Raw genomic sequence first — 24642 nt, forward strand, 5'->3', positions numbered from 1 at the left:
GGTAGAGCACTGATGAACCGCATGGCTAGCCTCTAGTTCTTTAAGATTCCCTCCCCGTACTCGCATGTTTTAGAGGATGAGGAAAGAGGTCCTCGCGAGTGCTGCCCTCTGAGTGAGGTTCCTGGAGTTGGGCCCTTGGCCATCAGAGTGGAGAGTTCCTGGAGATACTCCTGCCGTGCCCTCCTTGTTCTCTTACGGATTGGGGGGTCACGTCAGCCCCACCTGGCCTTACATACCCATTAGGTCTGGGATATGTGCTCCGTGGACATGGAGAGTGTACTGCTGCGCTCCCGGTACTTTGCAAAAGTCTCCCTCTCCTCCCGCTTGCCGTGGACTGCCCGTGTAGCTTGACTGTCGAGGGTCCTCCATTGCAGACCCAGACTTTGTACACAGACCTCTTGTCACGCCTTTGACAGCCTTCCAGTCGACCCCTCCTGGGCACACGGGGGGAAAGGGCACCTGAAACACCCGTTCTTGAAGAATGAAGTGGCAGGCCTTGGTCTGCGCAGGTCTGCCCCACCTTCATGAGCCCCATACAAGGGCCAGCTAGATCTTCCTGACCGAGTCTGCTCTGTTTTCAAACGCATCATGAGTACAGAAATTAGAACTGACATTCTGCATATTTAAATTGTGGGTGAGTCAGAGGGTTGGCTCACGTGTAGCTAGGGTGGGGCTGGGGTGGAAGAAGAGGGGGGAGGTACTGGCCTGTTTCTAGTTAGCATTTTGCAGCCCTGTAAAAACTGGCAAAGCCAGGCCTCTGGTGTCCTGGAGGGGCGCGGGGGGAAGAATGTGTTCTGACGACACTGGAGCCTTCCAGGAGTCGGCCTCAGGCTCAGTGAGGTCCACACTGACCTCCCAGGAAGCAGACTCCTCTTCCTCCCGGAGGCCTTCTCCACGTGGACGAGGGAGACTTTGAGGGGCCAGGAGCTTTCCAGCAGCTGGAGAGATGGGGGTTTCTTCGACGTGCCCGCAGAACTTGGTGTGGTGGGAAGACAGGATAGAGCAAATCTCCAAGGAGGAGGCCAGGGGCTTCCCTGAGTTCAAGGAAGCGCTGTCAAGATGGGGCCTTCGCTGCAGATGCTGAGAAAGGGTGAGCAGTCACGGTGGCTTCTCTCAGTGGCGTCACTAGCAGGGGTGGGAGTGGGGCGTGGTGGGCCACACGTGGTGACATCGTCAAAGTCTGATACCAGAATAACTATAAGATTTTTGTGCACTATTTTAGCAGAAAGTGTTTTTTTAAATAAAAGATCTGTAGTTATAGCAACAAAAACAATTTCATACGTCAAGCTTCACAAACAAAAAAACTCACTGACTCAAGTCCATGCCACCTCACAATAATGCTATTGAACAGAGTAGAAGTGTCCCTTTCCGTTTCTGAGACGACACACTTCCCAGGAGCAGACCCTCATCTCTCTCCCACAGGGCGGCTGATAGGTTCCAGTCACTGGCCTTGTGATAGCAGCTGCATCCATAGCCACCCACGACACTGCCACAGCCCCGAAGCCAAGCACAGTACTGAGCCCCACACAGAGACCAGGTCACTCAAGAAACTCTTCATCCCTACTGATTACACTCGGAAGGGACTTTTACTGTAAGGAGTGGCTGTTACATTGCTAATTTCCAACAAGCTAAATTTTAAATGCTATCCCTTGTATTTTGATTACCAGTATGCTAATGGCCTCACCCTGTCTATCTAACATACGTATAGGACTAAACCTCTGCTAATTTGCTTCTGGGACTTTTTAACGAAGTCAGGGCTGAGCTGCCATCAAATCACGTGATGTCATGTGCACTTGGGACTAGCACGCCCTGCTGTTTCCGCTGCCGCTGGTGTTTCTTTTCATAATGATTGATTTTGTCCAACTTCCTGGTGCTTGAGCCTCAATACTGGAGCAAGCCATATTTATGAGCCTACGTCAATAGTTGTTGGGTTTTGTGAGAATGGAAGAGCAACTAAAGGAAAAGGAGAAACATTCCAAAAGTCTCCTTTTTAAGTTACTAATCACGCTGTAATTCAATCTAGAGCGATTTTAAACAGGTTTTTACAAGTTTGTTGTGAGTGTTCATATGATCTGAGAAATTTCATAAGCATTACTAAGGATACTAGGTGGTCTGGCCCCAGAAGAGGTGACAAAGTTTTTGCCCTGGCTGACGTCATCCCTAGAGAGTCCGCTGCCTGGCTCTCTGGGTCAGACTCCCAGAGGAAGTGGGAAATGTGCTCAAGGAAAGAGAGGGATGTAGTGGGGGCAAAGAGCGAGAAGCCCTCCTCCACCTCCGTCTGCCCGGGTGAACGACTGACTGCCCCAGGTCCTGCAACAGAAAGCTGACTACCAGGAGCTCCTGAGGCAAGACCTTGTCTTCCCCTTCCTTCTTGTCCTCCTTTTCTGTTTCAAAATTAGAAATGGGTTCTGTTTAATTCACAAGCTTTATGTAAATCAAAACCAAACTCCACTGATGGCAGTCTTCTGACTCCTAGCGACCCAATAGGACAGGGCAGAACCGCCCCTGTGAGTTCCGGAAACTCTAACTCTTTACGGGAGTAGAAAGCCTCATCTTTCTCCCGCAGAGCTTGCTGATGACTTGAGCTGCTGACTTTGCAGATCACAGCCCAATGAGGAACCACTGCGCCACCAGGGCTCCTAAGCTTTATGTAGCTTTAGTTAAAAAAAAAAAAAGAAGAAAGAAAGAGTAAAAGCAAGGCACTGTTTCAACGTCTGCCCTTCCACCTTCCAAATACAAGAGCTCTACACATTGTACAGGCCAGTTGAAAGTACTCTTGATTTTAAGAGAAGAACCAGCTGTCTATGTTCCAGAAGCTTCCTCTCTCACCAGGTGAGTGGCCTGGGAAGCCCACGCTGTCTGACTGATGTGAGCCCCCATCCTCCGCATTGCCATGTCCTTCTCCGTCCGGCTCCACAATTCAAAGGCTCCCTGTCTTAAGCCAGTTGCTGCTTTCCTGAGGTGACAGAAACGTGCCCCTTGACCTTGTAACCACACACAAATTCACTGCCATTGAGTCTCTTCTGACTCAAGGCAACCCTAACAGGCAGGGCGGGTCCCCTTGGGTTTCTGAGGCTGTAAATCTTTACAGAAGCAGAACACTCCAGCTTGTTCCCTAAGAGCAGCTCGTGGGTTCGAACTGCTGACCTTGCTGGTAGCAGCCAATTTGTAACCCACTACACCAGCAGGGCTCCTGATGGCTCTCACTAGGGGGGATAAATGTAACCGCTGTCTCCCAGCCTATGTGTCAGCTCCTGATTGAGGACAGGTGTGGACCCCGGTTGGGGCTGGCATCAGAAAAGAGAGTTAGTTTGGGAGATTGTGAATCCATTTGGAAGGCATGCTAGACCAAGAGGACCTCCTTAGACTTAGATTTGACTGGGGCCAATTGATTATTTTAAAAAGTAAACACTTCCATGGAAGTCATTTTGACTCATAATTGGACTTTGAAATGTCAGTGATGACAGTGGAAGGATTCCTGGAGCTCTTTGGCTCCTGGACACTTCACTGGATGGCATTTCGTGAGGATTCCCGTGGCACTGGCATGCCATAGGACGTGCCCGGTAATGACTGAGGAAAGAGCCAGTCGATGGCTTTATGTCCTTTAATGACTATTAAATGCCCCACAAAAAAAAAGCGAATTTCCTAGCCAAGTCGGCAATACTGTGAACTCAATAGAGTGAGTCAGCAAAATCAAGCACTGGCACTCCTTCACACAAGGCAGCCTGTCTTGTCTGGCCCTCTTTTTTTCCAGGGGTGTTTCTCACGCACCTATTCTGGTTCAACCTAGTCACTAGGTGGTACAAAAAGGAAGGGTTAGAAGAGGCTTGGGTCCCCCCCAGGAACCTTAGAAGAGGGGCCTCCCCAACAACCTCCCCGCTCTGGAGCACGGCTCTGCCCCGACACACAGGGGAGCTGTGAACTGGGGTGAGCTTGATGCCAACCGTGGGCTCTACCCATCAAACCTGCCCTTGTGTGTCTCACACCAGCCAGTAGGCCGTCTCTCTCCTCGTGCCGCGTGCAGCCGGCTGTTTTACTACCACCTCCATGTCTTCCGGATGGGCCGATTCCCTTCCATATCCATGTAATGGTGTTCAGCCTCCCAATGTGTTGTCATGACACGGCCTCCTTCCTGCTGGGGACACAACCCCACCCGCTCCCGGGACACAAGTCCTCCAGACAGGGCCATGAGTCACCCTGGTGGCACATTTTTTCAGGTTGCAGTGGGTGCCTGCCTCCCACCCTCCCCCACACTGCTCCCCTCAAACCCAGCTCCTTTCTACTACTTTTGATCTTCTGACCTCAGCCCTGAGGCCACTGGGTCCAAGGCCGCGGTGCTTGGCCTGCATGCTCACGCAATGCTGGGCTTGGCGCCTCTCCCCACAGCTCTCCGGTGGGACCCCGACCTCTCCAGCTCAGCAAGTGCCAGGGCTGTTTATCTGAAGATCTAGGTCAAAACCGCTTGCTCCTGCCTAGTCACCTCCACATCTCCTTGTCCAGGGTGCCACCCCAGCCACGGAGGACTGGGAGGACCCAGGGCCAGCCTTCTTTTCAGGACTCGTAGCACCCATGATTCTTCCCCCGGGAAGCAGGCATCACCGTGCCTGGAGCCGAGAAGGGGATGGTGGTGTGAGGGCCCATAGCTCAAGCCTGGAGAGACCCTTTGAGAGGCTGAACTGGGAAAAGAGGTTTGATTCCTGATCCTTCTTTCCAAAGCTCATCATTTATCTCCAGTGGTCTTTAAGCCCCTCTTGCATCTAATTCTGTAGACCTGGCCCAGCCGCCCCTACCGTAGGGGACAACATGCCTCAGGGACCCAGCTCAGCTCGATACAGCTCACTCATGAATGAGACAACAGCCTGTGATGTTAGGCAATGTCAGACCTTTTCTCAATCTCTTCGCACAAAATGTACTGGAAATGTGTTAGAATCTTCTAGAAGAAATACCCATGTGAAAGCTTGTCATTGGCCCTTGTATTATGGGCCTTGTCGGCGTTGTCTCACGGACGTGTGCTTGGAGAAGCGCTCGGTGCTAGCTGGGGTGGAGGAGAGCACAGCTGCTCGGGGCTGCCAGTCGTCTGGGTCAGCAGGCTGTGTCAGTGCCGGAGCCCTTCCCAAGCCAGGCAGCTGCTCAGCCCTCGCTCCAGAGCTCTTGAGAAGGGTCTAGAAAGGATCCCTCATGGAGCAATGATTGAGTACGTGGCTGCTAACGAAAGGTTGTGCCGTGGTCCAAACCCACCAGCCACTCCACTGGGGGAAAATGTGGCCGTGGGCTTCTATAAATGTGCAGCCTGGGTAAAGCTATGGGGCGGTTCTCCCTTGAGGTTATTCTCAGTCAGACTCGACCCAGCAGCAGTGGGGAGGGGATTGGGGTTAGTGTCCTCGCCCCACTGATCCTCTGGCATCGCAGGGGTGGGTGACCACCGCATTGAGAGGGAGTCTGACATGAGCCCTCTGCTCATGTGGCCCTGGGTTACCATGCGTGGTCCCTCCCTGGAATCCTTGGAGGCCTTTCAAAGGCAAGGTCACATAGATCGCAAGTGGCAGATGCAGAGCTAGAATCCAGGTCCCGGACTTCTGGTCCAGCCTTTCTAACACCTGTTGGCCTTGCCTATCCACAGCCCCCGCCCTCCTGGATTCCCCCCTGGGGAGCCCGCCCCGGAGTCTGCCAGGCCTGCCCTGTTACTGAGTGTTGTGCACCTGTCGGTGTCCGTGTTGAGGAAAGGGCCCCGAGTGGACAGAAGTATGAGAGACAGCCCCGGTCTCTCTCTGCAGGCGCATGCTATTCACCTGTGCTTCTTGAGACCGGAGTCCTGGCAGCATTGGCGTGCCATACCAGTCCTCCTCCAAAGTGGCCAGGCATGGCCACCAGTGGACTCACTGGTGGGGTCTGATGTCTCCTGCCTGCGTTGCTTTCTGGGGCACAGCCTTCTAGCTCGCTAAGGTTCCACTAGGGAGATGCTGTAGCTTAGAAAACTGATGCTCAGCGAGGGTCATAACTCACTCAAGTGACACAGTCATCTATGCCTAAAGCCATGTTCCCTATACCCCCTTGACATCATATCGTATGTGTTAATTTCATCGTATAACCCCATACTGCAGCAAAATTCCCAGCAGCCAGCCCCTTTCAGAACACTTCCACCTGGAAGGAAGTAGGTGTCAGGTATACTGCCCCAGCCACCCACAGTGTGACCCTGTCAGTGTCCTGCATGGGCCTCTCTGTGCTCGGCTCTCCCCCACCCCCATGGAGAAGAAAGAGTGAACATCTCTCCCACAGGGCTGTCCCCGCAGGAGGGGCCCACGCTCACCTTTGTTTCTGGAACCCTCCACTTGCCCAAACAGAAAGAGCTGGTCTCCAGGGGCCATGCCTAATTTGGAGCCCAGGGTTGACGACTCTCCAGGGGCCATAGAGAGAGGCCAGGTCTGGAGGCCAACTGGTTGACCCAGGAGACGTTGGTGGTGGTGACAGTTTGTGTGCTCATTGCAGGGAACAGCAGCCACCTCCAGGCCGAGCTCTGCCAGAATTCTAGGCAGGACCTGACCCCCAGCAAATGCCACAGCACCAACCAGGATGCCCGGAAGGAGACCAGCAGCATGTGGGGCCTGATGGTGGTGGCCCAGCTGCTGGCAGGCATCGGGACAGTGCCCATTCAACCCTTTGGGATCTCCTATGTGGACGACTTCGCAGAGCCCAACAACTCCCCGCTGTACATCTGTGAGTGTGTGCCGAAGAAGGGCTGGGAGGGAGGGGCGGGGCGAGGGCAGGTCCTGGCATGGCACTTGCTGAGCCCCATGGAGGGTCGAAGCACAGCCTGACCCTCTTTCCCTGACAACTAGACAAATAAGTGCAGTCTTGGGACACAGACCGGCCTGAGTTTGGAGACGAGTCCTGTTTCCTACCAGCGTTGTGGTCTTAGGCAAGTGTGTTAGGTCAGGTCGACTAGAGAAACTGAGTAGGGTGCAAGGATACTCGTGGATGCATAAGAAAGAGCTTTCTATCAAGAAGCAATTATACATGGAGAACACAGCCCAACCCCATGCATCTCAAGTCCATAAGACCAATAGTAGGTCCTAAGTCCCCCTTCCGACGCATGCAGCCACATGCATTGATGCAGAAGGCAGGAAGATCACAGGCTGGTGGGTGAAGCCAGGTGGATCCAAGGTCGGTGGAAACATGTCAAGACTCCCTCCGGCAGTTCTAATCCAGCTGTTCTAAACCTGTGGGTCGCGACCCCTTTGGGGGTCAAACGACCCTTTCACAGGGGTCTCCCAATTCATAACAGTAGCACAATTATAGTTATGAAGTAGCAACGAAAATAATTTTATGGTTGGGGTCACCACCACATGAGGAACTGTGTGAAAGGGCTGAGGCAATAGGAAGGTTGAGAACTATTGCTCTAGGACAAGGTGGAACTGCCCCTGTGGGTGTCCAAGACTATCACTAAAGCCTTTCTCCCACGGAATGGCTGGTGGCTTCGAACAGCTGACCTTGCAGCTAGCACTGCACCACCTGGGTGCCTGGTCTAGACCCAGACCAGGCAAAGGACAGCCTGGGCTCAAATAAATGCAAAGGCGACTGTGGATGACCCCGTGCATGCGCACATCTTCCCCTCGGAGCCAACCACATTCAGCATCCTCGGGGCCTGCACCCCTGACCAGCCAAACTTGCCCCCCAGGCTCACTGGCCTCACACGCTCTGCCTGGACCGCCAGGCTTGTACCCACGGGAAGCTTTGCCCATCAACCCATGCCTGGGCTGGCTGTTTTCAAATGCTACCATGGCAACAGCTCCTTCTTAGAAGTGCCATCAATGCACATTTGTGAGGACCAGGGTACCGAGGGCGGTGACATCACGGGACTCCCTCCCAGCTTGGGACCTTGAGGCTGTCATCCTACTCCAGCCCTTCAGTCTCCTCTCCCCTCCTCCATTTCAGCCATCCTGTTTGCCATCGCTGTGTTTGGACCAGCTTTCGGGTACCTGCTGAGCTCCGTCATACTGCAGATCTTCGTGGACTACGGCAGGGTGGACACAGGTGAGTGTGTGGAGAGGACGCCAGTCCACCAGGCACCCCCCACTGTCTTTTCAGAGCCAAAAATGCCACGGCGCTTTGGGTGGCCTCCACTGCCGGGTGCCCAGCACCATGTCGCTGACTCTCCCTCAGACCGCCAGGCACAGAGAGTGTGTCCCTCCCCCTCTTCACAAGAAAGGTTTGCAGTGAGAAGACCTTGAGACCCAGGGTGTTGCCAGCACAGTTCCCATCATTCAGAATTTGTTAAAACAAATTATATGGTTCTGTGTTACTAAGATGTTGATTTCTTTCTTTCTTTTTCTTTGATATTGATTTCTTTAGGGAAAAAAAATTAGAGCTCTTTGGAGGGCATTTTCTTTTTAAGGCACTACGTAACATGCACATGTGGGTGGTGACTTGCATCAGAGGGCCAGGCTGCTGGTTTAAGAATGGGGACACCAGCACTGGGCTGCCCGAGTCTCGTCCTGGCTCCCCCTCAGACTAGCCGAGAGATCTTGGGCGAGTCACCGCCTTTCTGGGCTTCATTTCCTCGGCAACAAAATGGGGCAATACCGTGAAACGCGCAGATGATAACATGTTTGATATCTATTAAGAGCTAAATAAGTGTGAGCTCTTATTCTTAAAAAAAGAAAAAGTATAGAATAAGTTACTGTGGACCTTTGAATGAGAAAATGCAGAACACAGACAAGGCTGGGATTAATCCAAAACCCAAACCACAGCCATTGCCCTGGCCTTGATTCAGACACAGTGGCCCTGCACGACAGAGTAGAGTGGCCCCATGCAGTTTCCAACGTCGCAGTATTTACAGACGCAGACCTCCACATTTTCCTCCATGGAGTGGCTGAGGGTTTGAACCATTGATGTACTGATTGCTAGCGGAGTGCTTAACCACTGCACCACCAGACTCCTTCAGGGTGAATCTTCTTTCTTCTTCCTGCCATAGAGTCCATGCTGCCCCATAGGATAAGGGCCCCATAGGACAGGGCAGAACACTCTCTCCTCCTACGAACAGTTCCAGGGGAATCTAGCAAGGGCTATTGCCTCTCTAAGCTTGACCTACACAGACCTAACTTCCCACCAGGCAGGGAGGCTCAGTGTCAGAACCGAGGGACCGGCAATGTGCTTTGGAAATTCCAAGGAGGAAGAGACCAGATGAAAGATGGACCCGAGGAGGACTTCCTCGGGAGGTAACATTTGCATGCAGGCGTGTCAGATGGATGGAATTCCACAGGAAGCCAGGCCATGAAGGCATTCCCAGGTGAAGGGACACCTGAACAAAGCCACAAATGGAAAGTGTGGAGAGTGTGGAGGTGGCGTGTGGGGCTTCCACTTGCTGGCCGGTGTAGTTGGAAGGCAGGTCTGAGCCAGACCCTTAAAAATGGCACCCCACCAGTGCCCGGCACACAGATCAGAGCCTTCTGGTCTCATAAAGAATTTGGGTGGGAGTGAAGCCCAGCCAGGCTGCCAAAGCCCACAGGCTCCTGCCCCCGGCACTGTCATCTGTGCAGCAAATGGAAGAGAAAAGCCAGGGAGTCCCGGCCTCCGGGCCAGGTCAGCCTCAAGGTCACCAACTGCACATCTCCCATCTTGGGCAAGCACGCAGAAACGTATGTTGTTGCGGGGCACGCTTCTGCCTTCTCCCTCTGCTCATGCACGTTCCTTACTAGGCGGCAGACTTTGCCATGTGGGCAAGGAGAAAGCTCCCCCCTTCAGGGACCACAGCCTGCTGATGACAGGTAGCTGGAGCCCCAGGGGCTGATGGGGCCTCCTTTTTCTAAGGGACAGGAAAGCTGGGGGCAGGAGGGTTCAGTAATGAAGAGTGCGGATCTGGGCACTAGGTTTGGACTTGATCAGCGAGTTGCCACTTACGAGCCTAGACCCAGAACAAAAATCTTAACCTTGGGACTCCAGTTTTTTGAGTGGTTAGAGGCGAATGGATACACTTGCCAAAAGACCCCAGTGGGATAACACGCGTAAAACACCTGATCTGTGACTTCGAGAGGATCAGCTGCCCTCATCGTTATTCCTGCCCAGAGTTGGGGATAAAAGAAGGAGTAGTAAAGGTGTCGGTCCCTTCAACCGTGGGTGCTTTTGGTCTACGTACAGTGAGTGGAACTGCGTCTCTGGGAAGATTAGCGCGTCGTGGCTTTAGGGCATTCATGGCTTAGCTCCTCTCCCTCTGGAGGAGAAAGCCACAGAAATGTCCCTTGAACAGAAGGTCTCTGCCTAGTAAACTGAGCTCATACAGCCAGTTAACAAACCCCTGTGCTCTTCGGTCTCTCTGCAGCTACAGTTAACTTGAGCCCCGGCGACCCCCGATGGATTGGAGCCTGGTGGCTGGGCCTGCTCATTTCCTCAGCCTGCCTGGTTGTCATCTCGTGCCCGTTTTTCTTCTTCCCTCGATCAATGTCCCCAGGACTGGAGGTAAGGTGCTCTGAGCCCAGAGCTCCAGCTTGGATGGTTTAAGAAAGGGAGGCAGGTGGCATGGAACACAGACAGGTTAGCAAATTCTGGGTGAAACTGAAATACGCTCCATGGACGCAGGCCTCCTCAGGGACTTGGAGAGGGGAAGGTGCTGACCAGTCTCCAAAACAGAGTCTCTCCTAAGAGCTCCCTTACCGCATCAGGGGCCCGGGGAGTCGCTAAGTTCATCTCCAACAGGCCAACAAAGTAAGAGCTGAGCACGTGGCCTGGTGCCGTTGACTTGCATTGAACAGGGCCCATCGATGTCGATGTCCGATGCTACAGGACTGAGTCAGAGGGGAGGCCCAGCACTGAAAATGCGAAGGATGTGGGGTATGGTGGGAGTGGAACATACTGTGAGCAAATCGACCTTCCAGGCTTCTAGAAGTATCTGTCAGGGATTGAAATTGGGGAAGAAGGAGAAGTAAGGCTGAAGGGTCAAAAATTCATTTCAATCCCACGAAGTCCTGGGACACTGCAGTGATCGGGGAGCCACTTGGGTGGAAAGATGGTGGCTAGGTTGGGGGTCAGAAAGGAATGAAGGCTAGGAATTGGAAGAGGCCAGCTTAGAGTCCCCAGAGACAGACGGGGATGCGGCAAGGAGAAAGGTTTTAGAAGGAGGCGCCTAGAAGGCACAGGTAGTGAGCTAGATTGGCGACCAAAGCCAAAAGGGAGTTGCTGTCAAGTAGATTCTGACTCGGAACCACCCCTGTGTCGCAGGGCAGAACTGCTCATTGGGTTTTCCAGGCTGTGGCCTTTGGGGAGCAAGTTCACCAGGCCTTTCTTCTGAGGCACTTCTGGGTGGAGTTGAACCACCCACCTTAACCGTTTGTGTCTACGCCAAGGTTTTGAGTCAGGGTGTGAACCTTAAATTTGATCATGAGAGGTGTGAAATGAAAAGGCAGCCACGGGAATAGGCACACGGGTACGAATTTCTGAAGCTGACCAGAATGTCTTGGTGGTTAAGGGTCAGGCTGACTTGGTTTTGAATTCAGCTCTTTGACTTATAAACTACCTGAGTGATGAAGCAAGCACCTGTGCGCCTCAGCGCTATCTGCACTAAAATCCTAGAGCTAATGAGAGTACGGATCTTGGAAGGGTGGTGCGAGGAAAGAGACCTTCTGTGATCCACAAGCACAGTCCAGCTCGGGGTCAGTAAAACGGAACCCCGGCTCCTGGTGATACGGCCCCAGAGGGTCCAAGTGGCATCCGAGCTTGGGAGTCTTGTATTTGTGCTGGTGGTTCAGAGCTCGGAGCAGGCGAGTTGACCAGAGATATGCTAGTTACTGAGGTAGATAAATGCATGGGGAATGTGGGCAATGGGCCAATAAAGAGTTTGGAGCCAGGAGAAAGCAGAGACTCCATAGAAGAGACACAAAAGGAGATCTGGGAATAAGAGGGCCCGAGACTGAAGTATCCCAAGAGCCAGTGGCCCCTGGAACCTGAGGATGAGACAGAAGTAGCTGTGGCAGACCGCCGAAGCGGAGGGTCTGTTAAGACACACTTCGGCATCAGTCATGGGCAAAGTAGGTAGGAAATCATATGCCCGTGGGAACCTTGGCATGGATGCGAGCTGGCCATTCGCCAAAGCATTGGGTCATCCCACGTCCACATCTGGGCGGCTGATCCAGAAGCACAGAGACCGGAGGAGGCAAGGGCCGAGGAAGCGTAGCTGCAGGAGCTGGGCTCATCACCACTCACTCCTTTTCTGCCGCCAGGAGTCTGATTCCATTTCCATGGAGGATGAGAGAAGAAAGACAAGGGAAGCTGAATCAAGAAAGACGCTGGTGGCTTTCATTAAGTGTAAGCATCTGCCCAGTGACTGTGCTCGGACAGGCTGGGGGGGTTGTGGGGGGCAGTCAGGGTGTGCCCCAACCTACATGGTGGCAGCAGGTGGTCCTCACCTCCAAGTGTTCCTGCAGCTCGGCAGGGGTGCCGCCAGGGATGGGTCTGGGACCTCTGCTTCATCACAGGTACCAGGAGCCCGGAATAAAAGCCAGACCTCCAGGCAGGCTCAGCCCCACCTCTACGCCATGGCCTGACCTCTATGTTCCTCCTTCTCCTCCGTGTAGAGGGGACTGTCCCTGGTGTTGTCGTCATTCCATCTGCCTGCCACCTGGTGATCCCTCTTGGGCATGTCCTGACTTCCTTTAGTCTGTGAGCGTGCTGCGTGTGAGTCTTCAGTGGCTGCGTGCATCAGAGCATGCTTGTCACCTCCATGGGCCTCTGAAGTAGGGAAGACAATGGTCTGGAAGAAAGGAGAAGGGCAGTGGCCATGTGTCTCGATGGTCAGTCTGTCCTGAAGGCCGGGCCCCTCACAATGGTCCCTTTGCAGGCTTCCCCCGCATCTTCCTAAAGCTCCTGATGAACCCGCTCTTCATGCTGGTGGTCCTGGCCCAGTGCACCTTCTCCTCCATCATCGCCGGCCTCTCCACGTTCCTCAACAAGTACCTGGAGAAGCAGTATGGCGCCTCTGCGGCCTATGCCAACTTCCTCATCGGTGAGTTGGGCAGGCACAGCAGAAGCCGGCAGGCCTGCCTGAGGGTGAGGCCAGGTCTCCGGTCGCCCACGGGGTGTGGGGAGAGAGGTACGAAGGCCAAACCGGACACAGGCAGGAGCCAGAGGAGAGAGGATTTGAAGGGCATTTTTCCTGGTTGGCAATCCAGAATGTTCTTGGCAGATTTCTGGGTCCCTATCTTTCCAGTCAGAAGGTCATCTAAGGGTTTCCCCTTCCTACATAGGTGGGGGCTGGGGGCTGCCTTCCTCCCTGTCAGAAGGTTTGGAAGCCTGACAGCCTCCCAAAGGCCTTGACATCTTGAGGGCCATGGAGGAAGAAGATGGGAGGATGGAATTTGAGGCTGGTCAGAAGTGTTCTTCTCCCAGGACTTGTGTACATTCGCTTGAGTAAGACAAGGTGCTGCCCAGTGCTTCTCAAACGTGAGCACAGCTCACATACACCCCACTGCCATCGGGTCCATGGAGGCTCAGAGGGACCCTGTGTGTAGTTTGGGGACTGGGAGTCGTTATTGGGGTAGGCATCCTCATCGTTCTCTTTGGGGGTGGCAAATGGCTCTGAACTGTGGCTAGCCGTCCAGTGCCTATACAAAACGTGCCTCCATCAGAACAAAAGCAGCGGCCACCAGTGGGACTCTGCACCTAGACGACCCCACAGGGGTTACAGGAGAGCCCTGCTCCAGAGGTTTCCATAGCTCTGCCCCTTCAGCAGGCCTTTCTATTATGGCACCCGGGAGTGGATTCAAACCAGTCAATTTCAGTTAGTAGCTGAGAGCTCAATGGCTTGCAATACCCAGCGACACTGCTATCAAGCCAGCCCCCACACATAGTGACCCCACATTGGGTCTGAGGCTATAAATCTCTACAGGCGCAGACTGCTCATCTTTCTTTCTCAGAGGGACTGGTGGGCTTAAACCACTGACTTTTGGCTTATCAGCCTGACACCTAATCCACAGCACCACCAGATATCCCTAAGGTCCCCTCCTTGAGAACATCACAAAGCAGAGATGCCTAGATGCCCCTCCTCCACCCCCAGCCCCCTGGATGAATGAAGCCCCGATCTCTGGAGGAGGGGCCCAGTACCACACTCTACACGAATGTAGAAATCCCATCAAGCGTCTAAGCATGAGGAGGACCCAATGAGCAGGTCAGCTTGACCCCATGGGCATGGTCACCTTGCATAGCTGCTGCCAACTTCCAGGAAAACCAGGCCCACTTCACCCAGTTCAGCTGCTGGGACTCACGAACTGGTTGGTGAAATTACTCAGGAGTTGCTTCTAAGCAAGTCCCTACAGAGAGCACCTGCTTCAAACGTCCAGCAAAACACTGTTCTTCCTCCTGGGCTCCCATCCATCAGCCTCCGCAGGATCCCGAGGCTCATCAGCTCCAGACCAGAATGTCCCCTCCTGAGTCAGAAACCAGGAGAAGCAATGATGGGTGTACCCGTGCCCAGAGCCTGGGGACAGTCACAGGGCAGCTCCGAGCCCTGTTGACCCTCAGTCCTTAAGTGGGTGGAGACCTTTCTGAACATCCCCGCCCAGAATCTTCTTCCTATTAGCTTGTGTGTTCTCATGCCCACCAACCACCCAACCCCAACCAGCCTCCACAAGACCACTTGCCAGCCCTTCGTCTCTCTTGCCCACGAAACATCATGCTGCTCTGCTGGCTTGGAGGGCACCCCAGGGGGAAACGTGTATCTCCTGTGTTCAGGGACATTTCCTTCATCCAGTCACATTATGTTGGAGGTCCTGCTGGGCCCCAGATGGAGTCCCTGGGTGGTGCAGACAGATGGCACACTCAGCTGGTAACTGCATGGTTGGAGGTTCGAATCTACCCAGAGGCCCCTCAGAAAAACATCCACCGGCCACTCGAGACCTCACGGAGCAGCAGCGTAGTTCTGCGCCTGTTCAGAGACCTCGCTGAGGTGGGCATGTTGCCCTGAGTCTGACGCACAGCAATAGCGACTGGGACAGATACCTCCCGGGGACTGTCTTCAGGCTAATGAGAATGGAGAGTGACTCTTCTTCGCGTGTAAGCTAGTCTCAAACTAGACTCTTTAATGAACTTTCTGGTTGGGGTTTGGAAAAACACAGGTTGGCATGAAAAATATAAATGTTTCAGAAGTCTACAAACTCGGAGGTGACAGTCCCTCGACACTCCCCTGGGACAGCGACGGGTTGTGTGCCCCCACACTGCTCCTGTGCACACTCTGACTTACTGACACGTGCTCCCTTTACAAAATGGACCGGTGCCTTATAGCTGTGTGTTGGTAGGCTCTGAGTTGGGCGTGTGGAGCAAAGGCAGAGAGTCTCCCATGCTCTCAGCCTCTGCACCAGCCCTGGAGCACCTTCGCGGCATCTGACCCCCTAGCTCAGCAACCTGACCCTGGCTACATTCACCCTAATTTTCTGCCCCTCCAGTGTGAACCACACATCCCAGCCCCATAGCCACTGCCCCAGGGGTTCCTGGGAGTCTGCCTAAGCCCCCCCCCCCACACACACACCTGGCAGGCCTTGGCCAATCCTCTGGCAGCTGAGTTAGATCTCTGGGCCACAGGCCTGTCCCTGAGCTCGGTAGGACAGCAGAGGTCCCTGAGTCTGACAGTCTCGGGAATGGAATTGTGTTTCTATCATTCACCGCTACCCCCTCATTCCCCCAGGAGTGAAATCCCTTCAGTCTCCAAGCAAGCTGCAGAAAGTCGGTCTTGCAATCTGCCAGCCTCCTGCATGGGTGCCCACCTGGGAAGTACAGGGCCAGTGCAGGTGGTTCCCTGGCACCTCTGACCTCTCACGTGGTCCTCATTTCCCCGGCCTTCAGTCCCGGACTGGTTCATTGGCAGGCATCACCCCACATGGTCAGTGAAGGTGCAACAAGGGGGCCTGGCAACAGAGGTGCTTCATAAGGCACGTTCAACCCATAGCCCTCTGGCCCCATTTCTTCCTTGCACAGACAGAGCAGTGCCCTCGGTTGAGATCACTCTGCCGTGTGGCCTTAGAACAGTGCCTGGCAAGTGGCACGTGCGCAGTAAGTGTGGGCTGTCGCCATCGCAGGGTACAGTGGGTTACAAATCGCGCAGCCAACTGCCTGCGACCAGCAGCTTCAAACACCCTGCTGCTCCAAGGGAGAGAAGACACGGCTTTCTGCTCCTACATCGAACAGCAGTCAAATCCAAGGGCAGCCCTAATCTGACCTCTCAGGTTGCTGTGCACCAGTCACTCTGTAGCAGTGAGTTAGCTGTGCTTTGTTTTAGGGTGAAACGGGCTTTGAGGTCAGGGCACTGGGTGCTGCTATTATTGTGCAGCGCAGCAAATGCTTCCCCCTGCAGCTGTGACCTGAGTCGCTTCCGTCCCCTCCCCTCCCCTCCTCTTCTCTTCTCCTGCAGGCGCGCTGAACCTTCCCGCGGCCGCACTGGGGATGCTGTTTGGAGGAATCCTCATGAAGCGTTTTGCTTTCTCTTTGCAAACCATTCCCCGCGTGGCCAGCACCATCCTCACCATCGCCCTTATCTTCGCCATCCCTCTCTTCTTCATGGGCTGCTCCAACCCGAACGTGGCCGAGATCTACCCGCCCAGGTAAGAGGAACGAGGGGGCCCTGGGCCAGAGTCAGACTCAGGCTGCCATCTGGCCTGCTGCGTCCTCAGCGCCTCTCTCTCCTTTTCACTTTTGGAATTGATCTCTCACGCAGCAAGTTAAAGAGCAGAGAGGTCACGGTGTCCTAGTGAACCACTGGGCCCTCAGGGTTAGAGTCCTGTTGATTATGAAACACCAAAACCAGATGCGTGTGGCCCAGGATGAGCCCGCTGGGCTGAGAGACACAGGAACCGGGAAGTAGGCTATGTTTTGTGTCAGCTCTGTGCTGCCTAGAATTACTGAGGCTCCTTGAGCTGCTGGAGAGACGAGAAGAGGAGGCTTGAGAAGATCTGGAGGACAGGGAACGTGACGGCAGATCTGAGAATGTGCAGCGGGAGAAGCAAACGGCAGGCAATGCTGACCTGCCAAGTTGCATAAAGCCGTGGGGATGCAAGTTGTAAGTCCACCTTCAGGTTCAGGAAGGTACAGGGTGGCTGTGAGTCAGCATCGACTGGAGGCCAGGAGTCTGGTTTCGGGTAACCGTTTTCGCTGGAAATATTGAAACGGGCCACACCGTTCCACAACCTTCCAGGTTTGGCCGCTGAGATGGCAGCAGTCAGACATCTCTGACGGTGTCGGGGTGTCATCTTTCTCTTTAAACTCACCTTCTCTGTCTGTGGCGGGGGAAGAAGAGGAGAGCCCCAAGGAAGGGAGCATTGTTCAGGATGGGGACACTGGCCTGGCATCTGCTGGTCCTCTGTAGGCGAGAAGGCTGGACAGCTTCCACTGGGGGATGAAAGCACAAGTCTTCATGAGCAGCAGGCCTGGCGCTGCACTGTGCTACTGAGAGAGAGTGACTTCTCTCATCCACAAAAGGAGGGATGCCTATGCACAAAAAGCCCTCTGCCCAGTGCCCAGCACATAGGAGGAGATGGGCCAGAAATGTTGCGTGGCATTAGTACCTAGCCACAGCAATGCACACAAGCAAGGCCATTGCGCAAGAAGACGAGACAACGTTTGCTTCTTGACGCGTAAGGTCAACATGGGTCAGAGCCAACACACCCTCAAGTCACATCAGCAACAACACTGATGCTGCTGCTTCAGCAAAGCTCTGGGCTGGTTTACGTGACCCTGTCCCACTCCTCCCTGAACAACTTCACACACAGGATAGTGCGGATGAGAGAGCAGCTGGGGTTGACGTTCAGGAGCAGCGTGACCTGGGCAGTGTCTACATAGGCCTAGGAGATACGCAGCCAATTGGACCCCAGATTGTCTCCCGGGGGTCCCGCCACTCCCTGAACCTGAACTCTGGCGGAAGTGCAAAGAAACATTGCCTCTGGCTTTCTGGTCCCACTTTTCTCTTCAGAGGCCCTGCGGCTGGTGATGTGGAGGGCCTACCGCACTGCTGGAGAGCTGCCAGCCAGGCCTGCTAAGTCGCCTTGGGTTAGGTCTGGGAAGCACATGGGTGGGGCTCCAAGTGGTGGAAGAAATGGAGAGGTGCCATGAGCACCAGCCAGCGACAAATTCACTGTTGGCTCTAAGAGGCATAATTCAGTGGCCCGCGCCCAAAACAAACCCAGACGCAGGCACGTTCAGCAAGCCTGGGGCGCACTCTGGGCTGGAGAATGGAGTTTTCCCTTCGGTCTTGCTTTGTTTGATTCCCGTTTCCTGTTTTGCTGGCAGCACATCAAGTACTACACATCCACAGGCTCTCGCCTGCCGCAGGGACTGCTCGTGCCCAGATTCCTTCTTCCACCCCGTCTGTGGCGACAACGGGATCGAGTACCTCTCCCCGTGCCATGCCGGCTGCACCCAGATCAACAGCAGTTACATTGCCTCCAAACAAATGGTGAGGGTAGCTGGGGCCTGGAGGTGGGGAGAGGCTCCTCTGTGTCACCAACTGTGTCCCTGCTCTGGGAAGGGCAGGGGGACTCTCTCTCTCTCTCTCTCTCTCTCTCTCTCTCTCTCTCTCTCTCTCTCTCTCTCTCTCTCTCTCGCTCATTACCCTCATCATCCTGTCCTGGCTGGCCTCCTCTGGGTAACACCCTCTGCTCCTACCCCCGCTTGCCTAGGGTCATGACCGATGTCTACTGCCCAAAGACAATGCTAGCCACAAATTCAAATGTCAGACATCCAACAATACCCAGAGCAGACACAGGCCAAAGCCCTCCTTCAGCCCAGGCCTTCGAGCCTTGTTCTGACCCATCCTTGTATCCATGTTGCAAAGCCATCAAAGGCAGGGCCCTCTACGGTGGGGGCATAAAAGGAAAAGCCAGGAACTGGAGGAGAAGGTATTTGGTTTAGCCCTCCAGATCCCAGATGAGGCCACTCAGCTGGCTGAAGTCAGCGCGATTTAGTGTAGACTTGAGATGGGCACCCAGAGCCCCAGCTCAATACCATGCTCCCCCCCTTCCAGGTCTGGCATTGCCTGCCATCAGCCCTCCACTGCAGCCCACATTCACTGCCCCTCACTTAATGGGGTCCTTTCCATCCTGTCACTCCCACCTTCCAGACGGCCAGCAACAAAGCAGCTCAACAAACAAACAAATACATCAGAAAAACAATGAGCCAGAGGGCCCGGAGCCTTCTTGAGGTTGGAGGTCAGGGAAGGTCTCCTCAAGGAGATGACATCCAAGAATGCCCTTCGAAGGGCTGGGAGGGATAAATTCTGGGTGAAGGGCATAGCACGTGCAAGGCCTCTGGGCATGAATGAGCTGGTGTGCCCCAGGAGAGAGAGAAGGGCAAGGTCGGCGCCGGGTGGGGAGGAGCATTGGGGGATTGCAACCATCTTGCCCAGAACTAACTTCCGAGCTTCCCAGCAGTCAAGGTAAAAAGGGCACACAATTCCCACCCTCAAGTAGAAGGTGGCATTCCTGCTCACCGTTCCGATCCTGCCCCTCGATTAAGTGCAATGAAAATGAGATGGCTGTACGTGGGCCACTGCACACTGTAAGAGACGGTGGCTGTCAGGGTGAATGGCACAGCAGCGTGGTCAGGGAAGCAGGTGGGATGGAGTTCTCATTCCCTTAAGCCTACGTGCAGGGCATGCCTAAGACTAGCCCCGTTTACCAGCTTCCCCTGAGAGGACTGGTCAGGGCTCCTCCCACACCCACGCCTGTGGGCAGTGGAGCCTGGTTCCCTGACAGAGGGAGCACAAAGGAGTCTCCCAGCTGGAGGGCTCTGTGCTGGTGCCTGTGGTTTTCTTATCTGTATTTACTCACCTCTGACTAATCTACTTCCAGAAATAATTTGGACGAGTTTTCTAAGAATAGTACCAGCACATAAGACCCAAATCCATTAGCAGTGGATCATAAAGAGGGGTTAAAAATTAATACACTTTAAGGAAAAATAATCTATGCAATACAAATCTAGATGGAAAATATTGCCAGAGTGTCCATCATTTACCTCTGAGCTTCCTAGCAGCCAAGGTAAAGAGGGTGCATCATTCTCATCACTTGGTAGAAGGAAGCATACCAGCTCATTCGTTCCCATTCTGACCCCTCAAGTACTGTGGCACTGAAATGGTCACCGGGTGGGCCCATCGGGCTCTGCAAGAAAGAGGGTGAGGACCACGGGTCATCAGCAGTGGCCACCACGGTGATCCACACAAGTGTTGAGCCCTGTGGCTCTTCTGCTTTGGGGGGTGGCCTCGGTATGGGCAGCAGGACTTGCTCTCGAACAGGAGCCTGCAGCGAAGGCCTGATGGATTCAGAGCTCAACGGGCTCAATCGTGTTTCCACTGTTGTTCTCCCTGGATTTATACCTTCCCCTGCAACAGACACATGAACAGCAACCCCCCCCCCGACACCCCCCCCCCACACACACACACACTCCAGTAGGCCAGGTAGAGAGTGGCCTGGCACCGAGGAGAGCCCTGGGCCACGGCTGGACAGCTTGGTGTGGGAATAACTGCTGGAGGAGCTCAGGCCCAAGCCGGATGGCAGTGTATACAGCAGTGGTTCTCAACCTTCCTAATGACCCACCACTTTAATGCAATTCCTCATGTTGCGGTGACCCCCCACCCATAAAATGATTTTCGTCGCTACTTCATAACTGCAATTTTGCTACTGTGATGAATTAGACGACCCCTGTGAAAGGGTTGTTCGACTCCCAAAGGGGTGGAGACCCCCAGGCTGAGAACCGCTGGTCTATAAGATCAGAGGTGGGGCCCATGGAGCACCCTGAAACTCTCACCCAGCCTCCTCGTCTGCCTTGGCCTCCAGCCTCGCCCGGATCTGGGTGCCCCCTAGGGGATATGGAGAGCTCAGGGGTTGGAACCTGAGGGGGTGTCTAGCAAGAACGGCACAGAGGTGAAATGCTAACTAACTGCAGACTTTTCCTCTTTTAGGTCTATTTGGAGTGCCGCTGCGTGGCTGACGGAGCCGGCTCAGCAAAGTCGGGGTCCTGCCCCATCTCCTGTGCCCACTTCCTGCTCCCAACCATCTTCCTCTTCTCCTTTATGGCCCTGATAGCCTGCACCGCCCACAACCCCCTCTACATGATGGTTCTGCGGTGAGTGGCCCCTCCTAGCCATGCTGGGCTTCCCTGTGACTGTACAGCTAGCTGCCTGCTTCTCATCTCTCCTTGGTCCTTTGCTGGCCCCGGAAGTCCTTTGAATAGCAATGTGCAAGATGCTTTTGATGGTATCTGCCGGGGGGCAGTGGGGTGGGGGTGTTGTCCTGGACCAGGCTCTTTGCCGAGCACCTCACTGGAGCTGCTCCTCAGTCCTCACCACACCAGCCCCGTGGGCACCTCCGTTCTGCACGTGGGAGCTTGAATCACCACCCACAGATGCAGAGCCAGGGTGGCTGAACAACGCACCAAAAGCAGACTGCCCAGCACCACAATGTGGAAATGCCTGTGGATCCGCTTACTCTTGGATCTTAACAGAGTGACAGGAGGGAGGAGAATTCAGTGGGATGCAAAAAGTCGAGGAAGGAAGGTTCCAGAAATACATAGGGGGGAGCTCTGGAAAAGAATTGAAAGGAATAGAGCTTAGTGTGCTGGAGCCATGAGTCCAGCCATGGCCAGAGCAGGAGGGAGAGGGAGAGGGGGTCCCCCTGAGGGTTACACTAGATTACCCTGCCTTCTCAGCCTCGGCCCCCAAGTTCCCCTAGCCCCCAGCCTGCCTGCCTCGCTGCCCTATCCCCCCTCAGAGAAGAATCCCAGGAATTGGATCCGGGTGCAGGGCTCAAGGTCACACACTGACCAAATGTCTTTGGCTATTGCCTCAGTTTCCTCATTTATGAAATAGTGACATCTGCCTCAAAGGGTTAGATGACTGTTTACTGTCAACCCCGATACTCAGCATATTGGTTAGGACCCCTGGTCAGCCCACGAGCACTCACCTGGAGAAAGATGAGGCAGTCTGCTTCTGCTCTGTCCCACAGAAGGCGCTCTGGTGGTGCAGTGGTTATGGGTTGGGCTGCTCAGTGTGGTGCTCTGTCCAATAGGGTTGCTATGAATCAGGGTCAATTGATGACAATGAGTTTGAGGTTTGTTTGGATTTATGTATTGGTCAGTTAATGATCACTAAAAGTTACCGTCTCAGAAACTCACAGAAGCAATTCTAGCATGTCCTATAGGGTCTCTATGAGTCAGCATCAACTCAATGGCAGTGAGTTTGGCTTTTATTGGTTTTGGGGGGTTTTGCTCTTATTAACAAAATAGTGGGGCCCAGTGGCGTAGTGGTTACACGTTGGGCTGCCGTCAAGGAGGTCAGCTGTTTGAAACTACCCACTGTTATGCAGGGAAAAGACGGGCTTTCTACTCCTGTAAAAAGTTACAGACTCCAAGGGGCACAGGGACAGTGCTCCCCCGTCCTTTAGGGTCACTGTGAGTCACCATCGAATCGATGGCCGTGAGCTTGTTTTCCTTTTTAATAACCAAATGGAAGTCATTACTAACAGATTACTCGGGGCTCCTGAGGCGCTCTGATGGCACGGTGATTAAGCACGCCTCTGCTAATAGAAAGCTGGCCTCTGAACCGTCAGCTGCTCCCCGGGAAAAGATGCGGCGTCCCGATTCTCAGAGACCCCCGCCACGGAAGCCCCATGGAGCAGTTCTCTGCCCTAGCGCGTCGCTGTGCGTCACGGCCGACTTGGTTTGTAGCCTGGGATTTTGCCCTCTTTGTAAGCTGCCCACGGGAGCCCCAGGTGTGAGTTGGCTGCTAACTGCAAGGACATAGCCACCCTGTAGGTAGAACAGTACCTTTGGGGTTTGTGACTGTAAATCTTTAGGGAAGCAGTCTCATCTTTCTGCTCAGTGTGGCTGGTGGGTTTGAACTGCTGACCTCACAGTACACCCAAGAGCACGACCATCACATTGCACTCAGTCTTCTGGCCCCTGGAGCCCATGGGGTGGGGGAGGGGGCCACCACAAAGGCACCCAGTACATGTGTCACACCCAGTGGGTCTGTGTTGCCGCTGAACAGCGCTGGGCTTAAGGGAGCCGCTACTGGGCTTACAGGCAGCCTGGGGGCCGATGCTCAGTCCTCCTTTAAGGGTGATCGCTGTGACCTCAGTTTGAGAAGCCCCAGGTGAAGAGTAGTCAGGATCGAGCACTCATGGCATCCCCAGCAGGAGCGTGCAGGGCCCAGGCATACTGCCTCCGCCATGGGCACCTTCGCCTCTTCTGTAGCCCCTGCTCGGTGCACTCTACGCCTGGGTGCTTGCCCTCAAGCTCCCTTTTGGCATCCTGGGTTAGATAGACCGCAGTGGACACGTACCGAGGCGGGTCTGAGGGATGCCAGGATGAGGACAGACAGTGTCCTACGGGGAGTCCCTGGGAAGCCACACAGAGGGAGCCATGCTGTCAGGTCACCTTCCAGGGGGCTCCCGTCCAAGCCCAGAGGCGGGGAAGGAGCAAAGAGCAGAGCATCGTGCCAACCCTACAGGCAGGCAACTTGTACATCTTCTAGCAAAAGCTACCCCTTCTAAGTCTGTGATGGAGGGGTTGGGATGAACCTGGAAAGGAGACTCCCAGGTAGTTTAAGGAGAAATCCCAGTGGGAGAGATGAGAGATAGGATGTGATCTAACGTGAGTGGGTGAAGTTTAAGGCTGTTACAGGTGCCCCAAGCATTCTTGGGAAGGTAGGTCAGTGGGAGATGCACAACAGAGCGAGCATGGCAGGACACAGCATTAGATCAGGGCCTGGCGGGGGGGGGGGGGTGCAGGGAGCAGGAGGGGTGTGGTCACAATCGAGGATCCCCCTGGGTGGACTCAAACCTCCAGCCTTGTGTTGCACCACCCCACGATGCGAAGACTCAGGTGGCTTCCGATACAGGCTGGGTGGTGGGAGGGCTGTATCGGTGTCAGAGGGGCACCCGTTGGGCTTGGCTGTGGTGGGCCTGCTCCTGGGGGTATTGCCCTCCCGGGATTGTGTCTTGAAGGAGTGCTGGCAGTGGGCAGGGGCTGTGGAGGGCTGGGCATGGCTCCTGCCTTCCCGTCCTCACTGTCAGCTCAACTCTGAACAAACAGAGCAACTCATAGGCAAGTCCCTGGTCTGGTGCTTCTCCAAGACCATGGGGTCCCCTGAGGCTGTCGGGGGCTGAGGGCAGGGCCCAGGCCTGCCATGCCAGGGAGGGGCCCATTCCTACAGCTGGATGCCTTTACCGGAGCTCTCTGGTCAGCTCCCAGCTCCTTACCAGGTGTTGGGAACTCCTCCCTCTCTGCTCTGGGATTAGGTGGAGCCTATCACCTTTTCAGCTCCTCCCACCCCCCAGGCCTCTTTCTCAGTCAAGCACACTTTCCCTCTGGAAGGAGGAAAGATGGGACCAAGACCAGCTACGAAGGAGTCCTCAGGACCCATCGTAAAGAGAAAACGCAAGGTCTCTTGTTAAAAAAGGACCTGGAACTTCAGAGGGCGGTGGCAGAACATTGATTAAGCCCAGAGCAGGGCCTTTCTGAGCTTAGGGTCCTGTACAGGGTGTGCCACAGTCCCGTGAAACTCGCCCTGGCTAGGGGATGTTTCTAGTAGCACACAGAAGCCTTCCGCCCCGAGGGTGCTCATTCCACATAGATTCTGGGCTTTCTTTCTCTGGTGTAAGCTACTCCGTGGGAGTTGTT

General features: G+C 54.5%; 1 protein-coding gene across 1 annotated transcript in view; it reads left to right on the top strand.

Moving 5' to 3' along the window:
- The window catches only part of SLCO2A1 (solute carrier organic anion transporter family member 2A1), a 118080-nt gene that overhangs the window by 85059 nt on the left and 8379 nt on the right, over positions 1 to 24642 (top strand). The window contains exons 4-11 of the mRNA XM_075546907.1: positions 6487 to 6714; positions 7933 to 8031; positions 10316 to 10452; positions 12210 to 12294; positions 12827 to 12991; positions 16388 to 16577; positions 18259 to 18424; positions 20924 to 21087. Coding sequence (XP_075403022.1) covers positions 6487 to 6714; positions 7933 to 8031; positions 10316 to 10452; positions 12210 to 12294; positions 12827 to 12991; positions 16388 to 16577; positions 18259 to 18424; positions 20924 to 21087 — 1234 coding nt within the window. The remainder of the gene's footprint in view (positions 1 to 6486; positions 6715 to 7932; positions 8032 to 10315; positions 10453 to 12209; positions 12295 to 12826; positions 12992 to 16387; positions 16578 to 18258; positions 18425 to 20923; positions 21088 to 24642) is intronic.

The sequence above is a fragment of the Tenrec ecaudatus genome, chromosome 4 (assembly GCF_050624435.1).
Source record: "Tenrec ecaudatus isolate mTenEca1 chromosome 4, mTenEca1.hap1, whole genome shotgun sequence".
Taxonomy (NCBI): Eukaryota; Metazoa; Chordata; class Mammalia; order Afrosoricida; family Tenrecidae; genus Tenrec; species Tenrec ecaudatus.